Source organism: Paramisgurnus dabryanus, chromosome 18, assembly GCF_030506205.2.
Source record: "Paramisgurnus dabryanus chromosome 18, PD_genome_1.1, whole genome shotgun sequence".
Lineage (NCBI taxonomy): Eukaryota > Metazoa > Chordata > Actinopteri > Cypriniformes > Cobitidae > Paramisgurnus > Paramisgurnus dabryanus.
This window is the reverse complement of record NC_133354.1, coordinates 18543340-18559501: the sequence shown is the minus strand read 5'-3', so window position 1 is coordinate 18559501 and position 16162 is coordinate 18543340. Positions and strand designations below refer to the sequence as shown.

The window sequence follows — 16162 nt, the reverse complement described above, 5'->3', positions numbered from 1 at the left end:
ATAGAGCCCAACATTTAATACTTAACTCAACACTTAACAGTTTTTTGCAACGGAGTTTCAAAGGACTCTAAACGATCCCAAACGAGGCATAAGGGTCTTATCTAGCAAAACGATTGTCATTTCTGACAAGAAAAATAAAAAATATGTACTTATAAACCACAACTTTTCATGTAGGTCCGGTCCAGCGCGACCTAACGTAAATGCGTAGTGACGTAGGGAGGTCATGTGTTACATATATAAAACGCACATTTGCGGACCATTTTAAACAATAAACTGACACAAAGATATTAATTAGTATCAGTTGACATACAACAACGTAGCAACGGTCCTCTTTCAAGACGCTTGTAAACACTGGGGGAGAGTTTCGCGTTCGTCCTCTGTGACCTCTTGACGTCACGACGTATTGCGTGGGGTCAGCGACCGGATCTACATGACGAGAAGTTGTGGTTTAAAAGTGTATATTTGCATTAGTTGCATTAGTTTTAAAACGCATACATTTGAGTACTGTGAACTAAACAAATTGAGTCAAATGCAGTTATGCACTTATATTTAAGTTCACACTACTTAAATATAAGTTCATAATTGCACATGACTCAAGTTCACAGTACTTAAATTTATGTGTTTTAAAACTTAAATGGTCTAATGCAACCGGTTTACTTAAATGGTTTGAGTTAAACCACGCCCGCTAAGTTTGACTCTAGTGACAGCAGTGGCTGTTCAACCGTCACTCAAGTGGCCACGCCCTTAATTATGCAGAACTTTTAGGCTTAATATAGTTTAAACGAATGAGTTACAAAAAAAATTCACCCCCCTCACAGTTGTCACGATGGGAAAAATGAGCTAAACAGACCAAAAACATTTTTGGTACCATGCTGTAAACATTATTTTCTACTGTAAAATTGGGCATTTTAACATGGAGTTCGATGGGAATTGACTCCATTTTGGAGCCAGCCTCTAGCGGCCATTCAATGAATTGCAGTTTAAATCACTTCCGTGTCGGCTTCATCAGAGAGATCGGAAGGTTGGAGATTATTTATGTATAGGGTTCCACATGTATCCTTTACTACAGTGGTTCCCAACCCATAGTTCATAGAACGCACAATCCAATGCACTTCGGGGTCAAATAAAGATGCATAAAATGTTCCACTTATAATTTAATAAAAAAATATTTTTTAAAGCTTTTAATAAAATGCATATGCTTAATAAAAATCAAAAGCAACGTTGGATGTAGAGAGTTGGGGGGGGGGGTCACTGTTCTGATACTGGGTAGGTATTAAGATATTAAAGAAATAAGTTAAGCCTTTTAAACATTAATTTAAGATGAAGATTGGTTTTCAGTATAAATATTTCATACACTTTTAAATTAACGTGGGATTTCATAAATTGTGGTAAGTACTCTGATCAGATTGCTGGCAGCCCATCTTTCAACAGACCTCAATATGGTGACATGCTGTTTGTATGAAAACACCCCCGCTTTTCTCCACCAAGGGCAGATTTTATCTGTGCAATCCAGCATAGGAAACTGGCCTGTGGGTGCTTTAATATTTTTCAGATGAGGTTTAATGACACAGAGGGCTGGCGAGAAAACCTCGTGTTCGGTAAAGACCAGCGAAAGCCGTCTTCCTCCTCCGGGGAAAATTCTGTTAATTTATTTCTGCTCTATTTCTCAGTCAAATCAATTAAGTCCATATGCATTCCACATTTAACATGTCCTTATTACAAATATAGATCGTCCTTTGTGTGTGTGTAAGTGTAAGAATGAATATTCTCAACAAAAACAATCTTCATGTAGCTTTATTGTTGTTGCTTCGGCTTGCCATAAATGCCAGTGTCTCCTGACACACATTACTGTCGCTCTTGGTATCATCTTCCATCACTATTCAGGAGGAAATAGCACTGTTAACTCCTATAGATATGACTGCCTCCACTCTCTCGCCTGCTCTCGTGTAGCCATGTTTAATCTGCAAAGCAAATGGCTTTGGCTGCTGCAGGGCCCGAACTTAATCAACTGTTGATATTTCTCGCCGAGAGACACCCGGTTTCCACAACCATCAGAGACAAACCCACCTGTCAGGAAACCTATATACACTCCCAGTCACACATGACATTATAAATGAGTTCTGTGTCATATCTGTCTCTGTTGTCTCATAAAGAACAGTGAGGTTCAGGCTTGTGTGTCTTTAATTGGACAAGCTTGCTTCAGATGGGCATTTTGAGCTCAGCCAGGGAGAGAGGTGAAGGTCTTGATGAGAGTCGGGAAACAGGCTTAGATGCTGCATCCTTGAGAGAGGACACTTTTTTTGGAATAATAACACTCTCAAGATTGCATTTGGCTTGCCATTATTTCCTACTGTGCGCATTCAGTTTGTTTTTACTGTCTGGACTGTCTTTCGCACTCCCCGACGACCTGGTTATTTATCGAGACTTTGTCATCATTGTTTTCAATTGATTCTATTTTCTTTTTTCTCGCTGTATTCTTTTCAGCCTCGCATAATAATTTAATACAATCCAGATTCTTCTAGAATCGTTGCCATGTGTGCTGTCTTAACACACGCAGCAACTGCAGGAAAGGTCTGAAATCTTTAGGTTTGAAATCTTTTGCAAATGAATATGACTTTTGCGATTCAGCCGATTAATTCTCTATTCATCAGATTGTCACCCAGCCTGTGAAAACCCAGCTAAAGTCTGTGTTCTACATTAAAACATCATCCTACGTAATGTAAAGAACATTGTGTGAAAATATAACCTTGATATATTTATTATTGACTGAGTAAGGGGATGTCAAAAATTGAAATCAATGTGAAACCAATGATTAAAATCAAACTTTGGTGATCCGAATCTCATAATTAATAGATTATGAGAATTTAGCCTGGATTTCTGGATTTTTATATAGGTTATGCACACTATAAAAAGGGCTGGTTTGTTTTAACCAAATTGCTGGGTAAATATATAAACCATTGTTGCATATCAACAACAGCCCAACATTGGGTCATTTTTCAACCCATGATGTGTTCTGTCCAATATTTACCCAGCATGGGTTAAAAATAACCCAGCCATTTTTAGAGTGCATAAAGGCTGTACCTGATCATACAGTAAATGATGTGTACCCTCAAACCCCAAAACAGAAATGCTGAAAATATTTCCTTCCGAGTAAACCTAATACTGCATCCAAATGACCTTAAGGTTGTTAGTCAGAGCATATTAAATTTACAGTCACTTGGACCAAAAATATTGATGACTCATACTGCACTAACATGGGGATATTATGAGCCTACGAAAGAAAAGAGATTCTGGCTCATTGCTAACATTCTGCTTAATGGCTATACAGTTAGCTGTGTGTCTTCATTAGATCAGAAAATATTTTTTTGGTCCTGACAAAAAATGTAGTAATTCAATATGGAAGGCTAGCAATGGGCAATGGGTGTCTGTACTTTTGTATTTTGGCTACTAAAATTTAAATTTATGCATTTGTAAGATGCTTTTATCCAAAGCGACTTACAATGCATAACAAGGTATTTTTTTATAATGTGCACTATAATGACAACGACACTGACTGGTGTTTATAGTAGGGCTGTAAATCTGAAAGTTCATTATGATGCGATGCAATATCGATTTTCTCTGCCAGCGATGCAATTTTGCCGATACATCGAAACACTTCTTTGATGCGATTATGATTCAATGAATTTATTGATATTTTTATATTACGTTCATTTTTTATCTACAAATACAACCAAAATATATAACACGAACATTTAATTGAACTCTTTAAAAATGGCACGATCTCTGTCCCAATTAGAACATTTACAAAATCAAACTAAAAAAAAAAAACTTTTTTTTTTTTAAATAAAGAAAAATGAATAATGAGGGGCAAAATGTCACATAAAATCAAACCTATGATGGCAACAGTCAAAGACTTTCAGTTTTTTGTGCCAAAATGTGAATTATTGATAAATCACTGAGGTAGTTTTAGAAAAAAATATTAAATTTAAAAATACATTTTAAATATAAAATATAAAAAATAAAGATGTTATGCTGGATTCACACAAAAAGTTGAGGCGGCAAAAACGCGCTATTCGCACCTAGTTGGACGCTTTTTGAGTTTACTTGCTTCATTCGCGTGTGTAATTCTAGTCATTCGAGACATTCACACCAAAATTTGCATCATGGGTGGGGCTTCCGCGATTCTGCTCGCTTCCTGTAATCACGTTACTACTAGAGCAAGTTCCTGATTAGTTAACGTGGCGCGATTTTCTGCCAAAGTTGAGATTTTTCAACTTGCGCTTTTCCCTGCGGCAATGCTTAATTAGCGTCTAGACGCGCGAATGAGGCGGATTCGCGTCTACCAGGCCGCGCTAAATGCCTCATTCGCGCCAAGTCTTTACATTGACTTAACATTTAAATCACCATACCGCGACTGGTGTGAACGCAGCATTAAGCTTAAGCATTTGATCTGTCACACAACATCAGATCTAACAGTCAAACAATTGCAGCGGTCTCTCTTGAGAGATTTTAATCAACTGATCAACATGTGAGAGAGGACGAGAGAGGACACTGCATTTTGCAATGACAATGGCCGCGTCCGAAAACTCTAAATTGCTGCCTTCTGCGGCAGCTTTCCAAGGCAGGAAGGCATCAAGGCATGTCCGAATCCAATGTTAGGTTTACTTCCTGACTGAGATCTTGTCCCACAATTATGGGGGACGCATGGGGAATGTGATTGGTCGAGCCTGGTCGAGTTCGAAAAAACACGCTGCCTTTGAAGTGTGTTCGAAAGTGTTTCTCTTAGCTGCCTTCATGCCTCCGAAGTCATTGCCTCATGAGGCAGCGAGGCAACAAGTCAGCTGTCTTAAGTTTTCGGACGCAGCCCAAATCTCGTCTTCTGTCTCTTTCACTATGTTTTCGCTGCTACATCCACTTTGTTGATGAATTGCATTCACTTGCTGACGCTAGCAAATGAAAATAAACCAAAATGAATGCTTTGGCGAAAATGGGTAGATGGACGTTACGTCAAAGAATGAGGTGAGGACTGTCAAAATAACGGTAGCTCAAATTGAATTTTTATGTGTGGCATCAATGCATCGAATCGTTAGACATAAAAACAATGTATCGATCCATGTCGATGTATTGTTACACCCCTAGTCAGTAGTAAATTATAAATCATGAAAGCTTTTTGGGAAGATGAGGTTTTTGATTTGTTTGGGCCAAACTTGTCTGTTTTTAATAGAAAATACACCAACACAGAGAAAAATTGTTTTTCAAGTGATCCATTTCACGGATCGATTCATAATTGTCGTAAAATAATCACAAAGTGTTAGTGTATCATTTATTCTCCATTTCCTAGTATAATCACACATTCCACAACACGTTCTCTCGCTCAAGCTCGTCTTTCTATTCCATCTTTAAGTCTGTCTGCTTTGATTTCACAGCCCTTCATATAGCGTAACTGTTTTCATATCTGAGACATGGACATTAGTGCGTAATGACAGTAAGTCTTGATGCCTAAAGAACTGATTGCTCCAGTCCTGTCATATCAAAGACACAAAAGAGTCTTAAGTAAATAAATCAGACTCTGGGTGATGAGGGTTTTCTACATCAGAGCGTCAAGTGCTCTCTGAAGGTCCAGGCTTTTTATTGCGCTCATCTTTTTTGAAGTTAGATATTTGAGGCTGGACATGAAGATTTAGACATCTCATCATCAGCAACAGCAGTTATCTACAAATAACAAAAGCTGCCTTTATGGGTTCTGTTCTAAAGGGCAACTCCTGTAGTGATATTTTATTAGTTGTCTTACTCGGCCTGCCCTGAGGGATATTAATACTGTACTCAAACATAAGAATGAGTCTGTCTGGCTGTTCTCTGTTTATACAAAACATAATAAATAAGATAAATGCAGAGTTGGAACTATTTTGAACTTAGAAATGAATGCTCAATATTTAGACATTTATTTTTTGATGGTTTATATGGCAGCATAATTTTAGAACAGCTCATAGTAAAAAAACAAAAAATTTCACTTTCAAAGACTAATTTTAACCAAATTAAAATCACAATATTATTTTTTGTACTGACTAATTTGTCATAAAAACAGATCGCTTGGGCAGCGCATATCAAAAAATTGTCACCCCCTTTTTTTAATGTTAGGATGCCCATGAACCCTAATTTGCTGCTTGCTACGCTAATCTGTGTTGTTGGTATCATGAATCACAGTTGGTGAACAATATTTATGGTCTGTTATTAAGATGAGAAATACATTTACATCTTACAATTTGCATCTACAGTATGAATACAGAATATACAGTAACACACATGGACTGATTTTGGTTTCGTAGTTTAAGTATTGAAGCACTCAACAGACCCACTATTAGCCTTTAACCTGCCTGTTTGATTGTGCACTTATTAAAATGATCCTCTAAAATTAGGCACTCTTTTAATTACACTTCTAATGCAGTATCAAGTCAATTTCGAGCATAAGACAAATGCTCTACTAGATCTTTAGAGTATTTTAAGATTTTCAAAATAAATGCACCTAGTGCCATCTATACACCATTCATCAATGCATGTAATTTTAAGGAAACGGTTTTCTGTATTTGTAATATTTTATTTAAATTGAAATGATGTTTTTCTACATTTGAAGCTGTAGTGATGTTGCTGATAATCCTTAATATCATATCCTATCTATGATATCACAACTTAAATCTTGGTAGAGATACATGCAGTCATGTCCCAGTGAACATCCCATTTCAGATTAAAACATGCCACTTTTGTAAAAGTTAAATGCAAAAACATTTTTTATCTTAAAATATGTGCATGTGTAAAACATTTTGCCTTTTACTGTATGTTCACATCACCACTGGAGAGCGCATCAAAAACACTTTGGCTGCCCTGCCAATGATGCTATAGAAAAAGAGTAGTGGACGCTCTGAAGCTCGAATGCATTCTCTAGAACCCTTTTCTGCCGCCAAATGTTTTCACCTTCAGATTGGTTGCTGCCGCATACCGCGTCATAGCTCATTACCATAAAGTTAACCTGATTTACACTCTCCTCGACGCTCACAACGTCCAAGACCCGCCGTGGCACTGCTTGCCAAAGCTTGCCACCGGCACTCATTGAAAATGAATGACTTCCGGCCACTTTCGCACAGTTACACTGTCATAAAATATGGTCAAAATATGTACTAAATATGTAGTACAAAATATATACTAAGAGCAGTAACCTTAAAAAAGGTTCTTAAAAAAGGTTCTTAGCTTTCACTCAGGAAGTTGCTCAAATCCCTGCCGCGCCACTCAGATAGTTTAACATTAAATAACATCATATTTGTCCCAAATCATTAACGATTAACATTGGCTGCTAACGTATATTTTGCATTTTGAAGTAGACGCTGAGCTTGCGCTATTTAATGTGCACATCCGGTTTACGATACCTCCGAGTTGTCCTAGACGTGACTCGACACGGGGCGGTGCAGAGCTGGTCGTCCGGTGTGAAACCCCCTTTAGAGGGTTTTGCATCTGAACTCTTCATTAGGTACCAGTATGTATCTTTGAGGTACTAATATAAACTCTTAGTCACGTTTCCCCAGACAGGGCTTAAGTCTAGTTCTAGACTAAAATGCATCTTAACTGAAAACAGCTTGCACTGCCACTGTTTTGTCTTAAAATGGTCACCAGTAATTTTTTTTGTAAGGTATATTTTTAAAAACTCCTCAAATGTCCTAATATAACTAAGCACTAGTCCTAGCTTAACCTAATTCCCCAGTCCGGGAAATTTCCCCTTGATGTCCAAAGCTGTACTTCTTGATAAGGTACCTCCCAAGTGCAGCTGGGGTACATATTTTGACCATTTTTCTGTATATAGTGTAAATACATTTAGATTTGGGGGGGCATTGGCTCAGTGGTTCATGTTGGTTGTCTACAAATCGGAAGGTTGGTGGTTCAATCCCCGGCTCCACCTGACCAAGTGTCGAGGTGTCCTTGAGCAAGACACCTAACCCCAGCTGCTCCCGACGAGCTGGATGGCGCCTTGCATGGCTGACACCACCGTTGGTGTACAGTATGAATGAGTGAGTGAATGGGTGAATGTGAGGCAAAACTTGTGAAGCGCTTTGGACGACCAATGGTCTGTGAAAAGCGCTATATAAATGCAGTCCATTTACCATTTATGGCCTCTTATCCAAATCTTTACATTTTACTAATATATGTGTTCCCATGGATCAAACACATGACCTATTATGCAGTCAATGCAGTGCTGTACCATTTTAGCTACATGAGCACCATACATGAAAAAGATTCCATTTAAACTCTTGATTTTTATGATCATTTCTGTTTGTTAATGTATCTAAGTCTCAAGTGAAGATTACTATCGCAGGATTACTATAATTTGAGCACATTTGCCTCCCAACAGGCTAACGTCTGAAGCAGTTTCCGACTGCACTTTTGAAAGCTTGAAAGCTACTGCGATATTGTCTGATCCCATCATGTCACGTTTATTGTTAGAAACATTACCTTATACTTAGTCACAACCCTGTGTTTTGTGGGTCACATTCTCTTTGCGTCACACTGTAGTCTCTGAAGAACTGAGAAAACTCTTAAGCACACAGAGCTCAGCGGGGCTTTGCCTCAGTCATATCTGAAAGAGTTCCCTTCTACATAGGAGATCTGCTTGTTGTGGAACACACGCTCTGGCTGTTTATTCTCCACTGAACCAAGTGGCACAATGATAAGATTCTGCTTCTGTAATTTCGCAAGGTCATATTACCATGGTGAAGACGTCTGCTTGGTTGCTTCGCGCCCAGTCGCTTCTTTCCTAACTGATGGTCTGGGCCTCCTTGCTTAATGAAATATCACAAGTCTTCAAATTAATGTTATGCTCTGCTGGGTAAACCTGAAATTGAATATTTCATACTATTTTTAGCAGCTGAACGGGTTAGGTGTGCATAACTCAAGGACGAATATTACTGTATGTCCTGGAACCACGAAACATCCTCTGGGAAAGATAACTCGCGAAAGAGATCTTTTTATTGTCTCGCTTGTTTCTAAAGGAGAAAGCAATGACCTTGAATGAACAACATGGAATATATTGCAATTTTGTATGCGAGCAATTTTCATTTGTTTGTATTTTTTATTGATCATAAGGAATTAAATTGAGGCAAAACAGCAAACTTCATCCCTTCATCTTCTGATCTATTAACGAAATCTAGTTTTATTCTGCGATTATTTTGTTTGAAACGTCCTTATAGATTTTGATAACAGTCAATTAACTCTGTGATTTTTAAACTGTACAGGCCACTTTACACCATTGATCAAATAAATCTCTGAGTGCAAGGTTATGGACTGTGAACGACGTACAGTAATGAAATATTTGGATTAAAATCAACATTTCTGTGGTTAAGAGAAATCAATGCAATATTAAACCCTCACTAAAAAACAGCTCGCTAATAAGGGCCACACATGCAGCGAAGGCAAAAAATATATATATATATATGCAAAACTAACAGGGTGTCTGGCAAAGTGATGATTTTTAAAGTACGGAAAATTTATGAAGATAAGATATTGTGACAGGTCCCGATTTGCTTAATGACTGTATTCTGAAACTCCGACTTCCTTCATCAAAGCTTTCACATCTTATGTGTTCGCAAATCCAAGCGCTGTTTAAACGTAGGCTGTGTTTTACCCAAGATCATTTCTGACAGCCCGTTTTCAACCCGTTTAATTGCACGCTCGCAGTTTAATTTCAGAACAGCAAGCTTTACATACACAAATGACCTTCACGATTAGCCGATGTGATTGGTGGGGAGATTACTCTCATTTGCATGTGTGACATCACTCACCTCTGCGGAACATGTCAACGTGGAGGACGGAAAAAGACTCATGGCAGTCTTTGAAGCGAAAGCGGAGGGTGGCAGTGGGATTTTAGGTTTCACGGCGTGTATCATGTCAAAGAGACGCACAATGATTCATGCATGCAGCTGTCTTGTAGTGTTAATTTATGGCTCCTTTATGCTTCATTTAAGCCAGTGGCTGTAAACCTCTCATTTGCCAAAATCACATCAAGGCTCAAGATTTGCCTGATCCTTTTTAGTTGTAAAACAGGATGTATTTGTGTGTGTGTTTTATTTGCATTCCCATTTAATTAATTTGCCGTTTCCATGCTTACATGCTTGCTTGATTCTCAGTCTGTCTATAAAATATAGATATAATATACAAGCACACTACAAAACTGAAGCATGTTGTCCTTAGATTATCATTTACATTTATATATTTGGCAAACATTTTATTAACATGTGTATTTACTGGGGATCGAACCCATGAACTTGGCTAACTTAAAGAGTTAGTTTTCTCCAAAGTGACAATTTTATTATGAATTACTTACCCATGTGTCGTTCTAAATCACCAAGTGCTCCGATTGTATTCAAAACACATTTTTAGATATTTTTGATGGAAACCAGGAGGCTTCTTTCTGTCCCATTGACTGCAGTTTGATTCACACAATAAAGTCCAGAAAAGAATGAAAGACATTGCCAAAAAGGTCCATGTATTTCAATAATAATATTTTGAACACTTTTGTGTGCTAAGAAGAAGTTCAGTACGCGCTCACGAGCAGACTACGGCGCATGCTGCTGACTTCACCTGCTGACTTAGTTGCCAGTGTGCAGACACAGAATAAGCTGGCAAGTAATTTGTGCATTTATACGGGCTGTTCAAGGGGCGGTTGACATTTTGGAAAACCTAAATTTTGTTGGTTTTTATCACATGACCTGCGATGCGCTTGCGGCATTCTGAAAAGTTGAAATGTTTTTAACCCAACGCGGCTGGAAAAAAGACTGCTTCGCATCGACTGCGTCGCTTCGATTATGAGCGTGCACATCGCAAGCCTACATTTCATCAAAAATATCTAAAAATGTGTCCTAAAGACAATCTTGGTGGTTTAGAACGACACAGGGGTAAGTGTTTCATGATAAAATTGTCTTTTTGGGGTGAACTAACCAATTGAACAACAGTGGCAGTGCATCATAAACAGTGGGTCTCATTCATTAAGCATGCGTACAAATTTGCGCTTGAGATGTGCGTACGGATGTTTTCACGAAAAAATGGTGATTCAACAAAAACTTTTGGATCGAAATTTCTTCTAAATGTACGCAAAAACTCAAGAAAACCTAGAACCACTTGTACGCATTAATCAGGTACGCTATAATCACGTATGCTATAATGTTTATAATAATATTGATATACAAAAATTGACATTATTTTATTTTATATCATCATAATTTCTGTAATATATGTTATTTTACATGATCTATATTATTATTATTTATTACACGGCTCTCTGGAATGCTTGATTCTGATTGGTCAGTTGAGACATTTGCAGGTTCGTTCTTTTCAAATAATAACCGCTCCAAAGTAATAACGCATAGCCGGTACTTCTTGTACGATTAAAATCGCTCCACGCCAATAAAGATTACTGTTTGGCGCAATCTTGTGACAAACACTGGACAACCACAATTAAGATTTTAACATTTTGACATTAATTTTAAAATTGTACGGAAAAAACTAAACATTTAAACAGTGGATAGAAGAACGAACAACAACAAGACACAGAGAGCTTACTGAGACTGAACTTGACAAAATAGAGCATGACAGCTATGAAGCCAACACACAAAAAATACAGAATGAGCATTAAAACTTCTGAAAGACTGGCTAAAAGAGAAAAAATGGAGACAGACAAGTATGAAGCAGAGGATCTTAATAAGGTATTACGATCATTTTATGCATATGTGCAAAGTTTCGCGGATGGATAAAAATGTTAATTTAAAACAAATATGCCAATAAAATGTTTCAAATTCATATTCATGTCCAGTTTTTTTTCTTATGTGGCAAGTTGTCGTGTAATAAGCGGGATAATGTAGAGGCAGCCTGTAGTTATCGCAAAATAAGCCCCTTCAGTGTGATACAAGACCCTCCGCTTCGCGACGGGTCCTGATCACACTGTCGGGGCTTATTTCCCGATAACTACCGGCTGCCTCTACATTATCCCTTACTTACATTATATTATACATTATTATAGCCTGCGTATGTTTTCTACACATATAAAGACGATGCATGTAATGATACAGTAAATCTTCACTCTATCATTCCTCACATTTTAAATCTCTATATGAAAGCATCTGCCAGCAGCCATATCACCCTGAAGCCCAAGACAGCTTGCCCACTGAAGCTAAGCAGTGTTGAGCCTGGTCAGTACTTGGATGGGAGACCACCTGGGAAAACCAGGTTGCTGCTGGTAGAGGTGTTAGTGAGACCAGCAGGGGGTGCTCACCCTGTGATCTGTGTGGGTCCTAGCACCCCAGTATAGTGACGGGGACACTATACTGTCAAAAAAAGCACAGTCTTTCGGATGAGACGTTAAACCGAGGTCCTGACTGTGATCATTAAAAATGTCATTTGAAAAAGCGTAGGGGTGTGCCCCGGCATCCTGGCCAAACTTGCCCATTGGCCTACTAATCATCCCCTCATACTAATTGGCTATATCACTTTATCTCCTCTCGACTATTAAGCTGGTGTGTGGTGGGCGTTCTGGCGCAATATGGCTGCCGTCGCATCATCCAGGTGGATGCTGCAGAAAAGCGCTATATAAATTAAACATATTATTATTATTAATGTAAACGTCATGTAAATGTAATGAGAAGTCCAAACGTCAATCACTTGATCTCCTGTCTGTTTTATTTTAGATACAGATGTGCGTCTCTGTCATACAGTATTAATTAATGTCATATTTGTTAACGCATCTTACACTTATTTTATGTTACTCTGGTTGACACACAGCAGCTGGCTTCCTACAGCGACAGCAAAACCTCTCAAATAAAAAATGCAAAGCAAAACAGAACTTTACCGATAATAAATATGATCAGGGATTTCTTTTTGAGCTCTTCTGCTTCTAAGAAAAAAAATGTTCTGTGTACCAGTGGAAAGCCCTTATATGGAGCTGATTTGTGTGTATTTTATGCAAATTACCAACCTCGTGCAAGCGGCCGCTCATGTAGAACACTCCAAAATCACTAACGTAAGAACATTTTTAATAAAAATTTCATGTGCGTACACACGTGTTACAAAGTTTTTGTGAGAAGTTCAAGTGTGCGTATAAATACGAAAAACATATGCAATTAATAGTGAATGAGACCCAGTGAGTGCACAGCAAGTGACCATTGCAGTTTTGAAATCTGGCCAAATACTGTAGTGAAGCGCAGTGACCAATGAAATCGCATAAAAGACAGGTCAGGATCGATTCTGTAATTGATGCACATACTGTAGTCTGTGATTAGTGCACTGACAAAACTGTAAACAAGACAGACTATAAATGCACCCACAGCAACAAGCTACAGCCGTGTAGTGTGCTTTCAGTACCAGGATAAAAATGACTACTGCCCCGATCGCACCTCTGGTTCACATCCATCCCGTATCTAACGACCTTTCCTTGGCTTCTTTCTATCTCTCTCCAACAAGGCCAAGCGGAGTCAGTGGCCACGTTCAAGGGTAACGAGTTCTTCAGCTACGACCTGTCCCAGAAGCCCATCCAGAGCAGCACAGATGAGATTACGCTGTCCTTCCGGACTCTGCAGCGAAACGGCCTCCTGCTCCACACCGGCAAATCGGCAGATTACGTCAACCTGTCTCTGAAAAGCGGAGCAGTGTGCCTGGTCATCAACCTGGGCTCAGGTGCCTTCGAGGCTCTGGTGGAGCCATCCGACGGCAAGTTTAACGACAATGCGTGGCACGCCGTCCGTGTGTCTCGCAACCTGCGTCAGGTAACGTTCACCTTTGCGAGGCTCCACCTGGAGATTTGTTTACTTAGTTAATAATCTTGTATTTTGTCTAATATACAGTACATGCACAAATAAGTGATTGCATGATTTAATTTCTTGCAGCAGGTTTAAATGTAAGCTAGAGTTTATCCAAGTATCTTTCTGACTGTTGACTATGTTTCATATGAAATAACAAATGTGGTTCTAGCCCTCAAACCGAACAAGAGCGTATTGTTTGTGATAAAGACGAACTGCATGAGGCTGGGATTTAATTGGAATCAGATGATTTCACCGGTGAACACATCGCTGTTTGAGAGCTTGCACACCAAATGATGTTAGTCCACAGAGATTTGACAATGTAATGTGTAACCCTGATCGCAAAATAGATTTATGCTCTACACCCGTAATGTGTTTAGTGATTCACCAAGTCCAAAATATTTCTGTTTTTGAGCCCTTAGAGGGCTATAAAGTCTCTTCTTCACTACAGGACTGAAGTACCATTAAGCCACAGGCTCTCACAGACATAGCACAGCGTTTACAATTGCCTTCCAGTTGTTACTAACCAGAGTGGATGCGTGTGTGCGAGTCCCTGTTGAAGAGGAGTGTTTTGATTTGCCAGCTCCATTCAAGCTCGGGCTGAGCCGCTCGGTTTTGTCTCAGTGATTAACTCCACAACAGTGAATATGCTCCAATTACGCCAACAAAAAAAATCCATTTGCATTCAGCAAGCCTTCCATCTTCTGAAGAGGGGCAATGTTTACTATTAATCATTTAACCTAAGAAAAAGGGTCCTTTGAAAAGCAGCGCTCATATCCAAGGCAGATTTTTTTGGAACCATTACCCTGATTGTTTTCAATCTGTTATTGCTAGAGAACGATTGTACGATAGGGCGCATCGCACGGACGTGAAACCCCCGGCGCCCGCTGATTATTTCTCCTTTTGACTGCCGTAACCTTTAGTTGGAGCGCTGCGACGAGAGCCGGGGGAGCGCACCTCGCATCTGTTAACGAATGAAGAGTAGTTTTGTTTCAGCCGTCACAAATTATCGCTCTCCGGCATTGTGCCGAGCTCACCGATGCCAGGCATAAACAATTCGAGTAACGGCTGTTGACATTTTTGTTTTTATGTCATTCATTTAGTGTTAGTAACTACTGCTGCTCCCATTCTTTATTGTAATGCTGCTGCCGCTCTCCAACCCCTTCCTCCAAAACCCCTAACACCCCACTAAACCATCTTGTTTGACAGATCAGTTGAACTTCTTTCTCTCCTGTACTAACACAGAAGCCGCTAAGTGGATTTGTCATTGTTTATCTGCCTTTACCCCTTCAATACTAACAAGAAAACCTCCATGGAATGTGAGTCACTGTTTACACCTGGTATTAAGATGCGTTTTGGTCGATTACATCGCACGTGGATGACACTATATACAGGTGTAAAATGCTTTGGGCTCGTCCACTTTCGACCACATTCAGAGGTAGTTAAAATCACATTCAACCGGATTGTAGTCGAATATGTTTGAGCAGCCACAACAGACATCTACTCTCAACGTATTGATTTAATGTGATGTACAGAGCACAATGTTTTTACTAGCACGAACGCACAGTGTACAGCGCTATGCTTAGGCTTGTATTGATAAAACTAAAACCGCCTCTTTCATTTTTGTTTTATTTTGCGAGCGTTTGAGCTTATTTCATCGATTGCTCTAAAATATCAGAGAAAGCTCATACATATACATGTACAAAGTCTGTGCAGCATGTTTTTTAACAACACAAGTACTGACATACGTCCAGACCACCTCCTCAGTAATTAGGACAGAAGATGTTGAAAGAAGACAAAAGAGACGGATTAAAATACCAGGTGTAAACGTGAATGTGTGTCTCTCTGATCAACCAAAACGCATCTTAAAGGAAAACACCACCGTTTTTCAATATTTTATTATGCTTTTACCTCAACTTAGATGAATAAATACATACCTATCTTTTTTCAATGCGTGCACTTAATCTTTGTACAGCGCCTTGTGAATGTGTTAGCGTTTAGCCTAGCCCCATTCCTTTCTTAGGATCCAAACAGGGATGAATTTAGAAGCGACCAAACACTGTCATGTTTTCCCTATTTAAAGACTGTTACATACACGAGTATGGTGGCACAAAATAAAACTTTTGTTTGGAACCATAGGAATGAATGGGGCTCGGCTAAATACTAACACATTCACGAAGATTAAAAGTGCACGCTTTAAAAAAAGGATAGGATCTAAGTTTAGGTATAAACATAGTAAAACGGTAGTGTTTTCCTTTTTATAACAGGTATAAACAGCCAGTAAATATTTGGTATAAGCTACTTTTTATTCCCACCTGAGAAGATATATATATTTA

The 16162-nt window shown here is 38.9% G+C and overlaps 1 protein-coding gene across 9 annotated transcripts in view; it reads left to right on the top strand.

Annotated features, from left to right (window-relative positions):
- Positions 1-16162, top strand: part of nrxn2a (neurexin 2a) — a 467328-nt gene that overhangs the window by 153486 nt on the left and 297680 nt on the right. For all 9 annotated transcript variants that reach the window (XM_065287129.2, XM_065287128.1, XM_065287126.2 and 6 more), the window contains one exon: positions 13492-13793. In XM_065287129.2, the coding sequence (XP_065143201.1) occupies positions 13492-13793 (302 nt within the window). The remainder of the gene's footprint in view (positions 1-13491; positions 13794-16162) is intronic.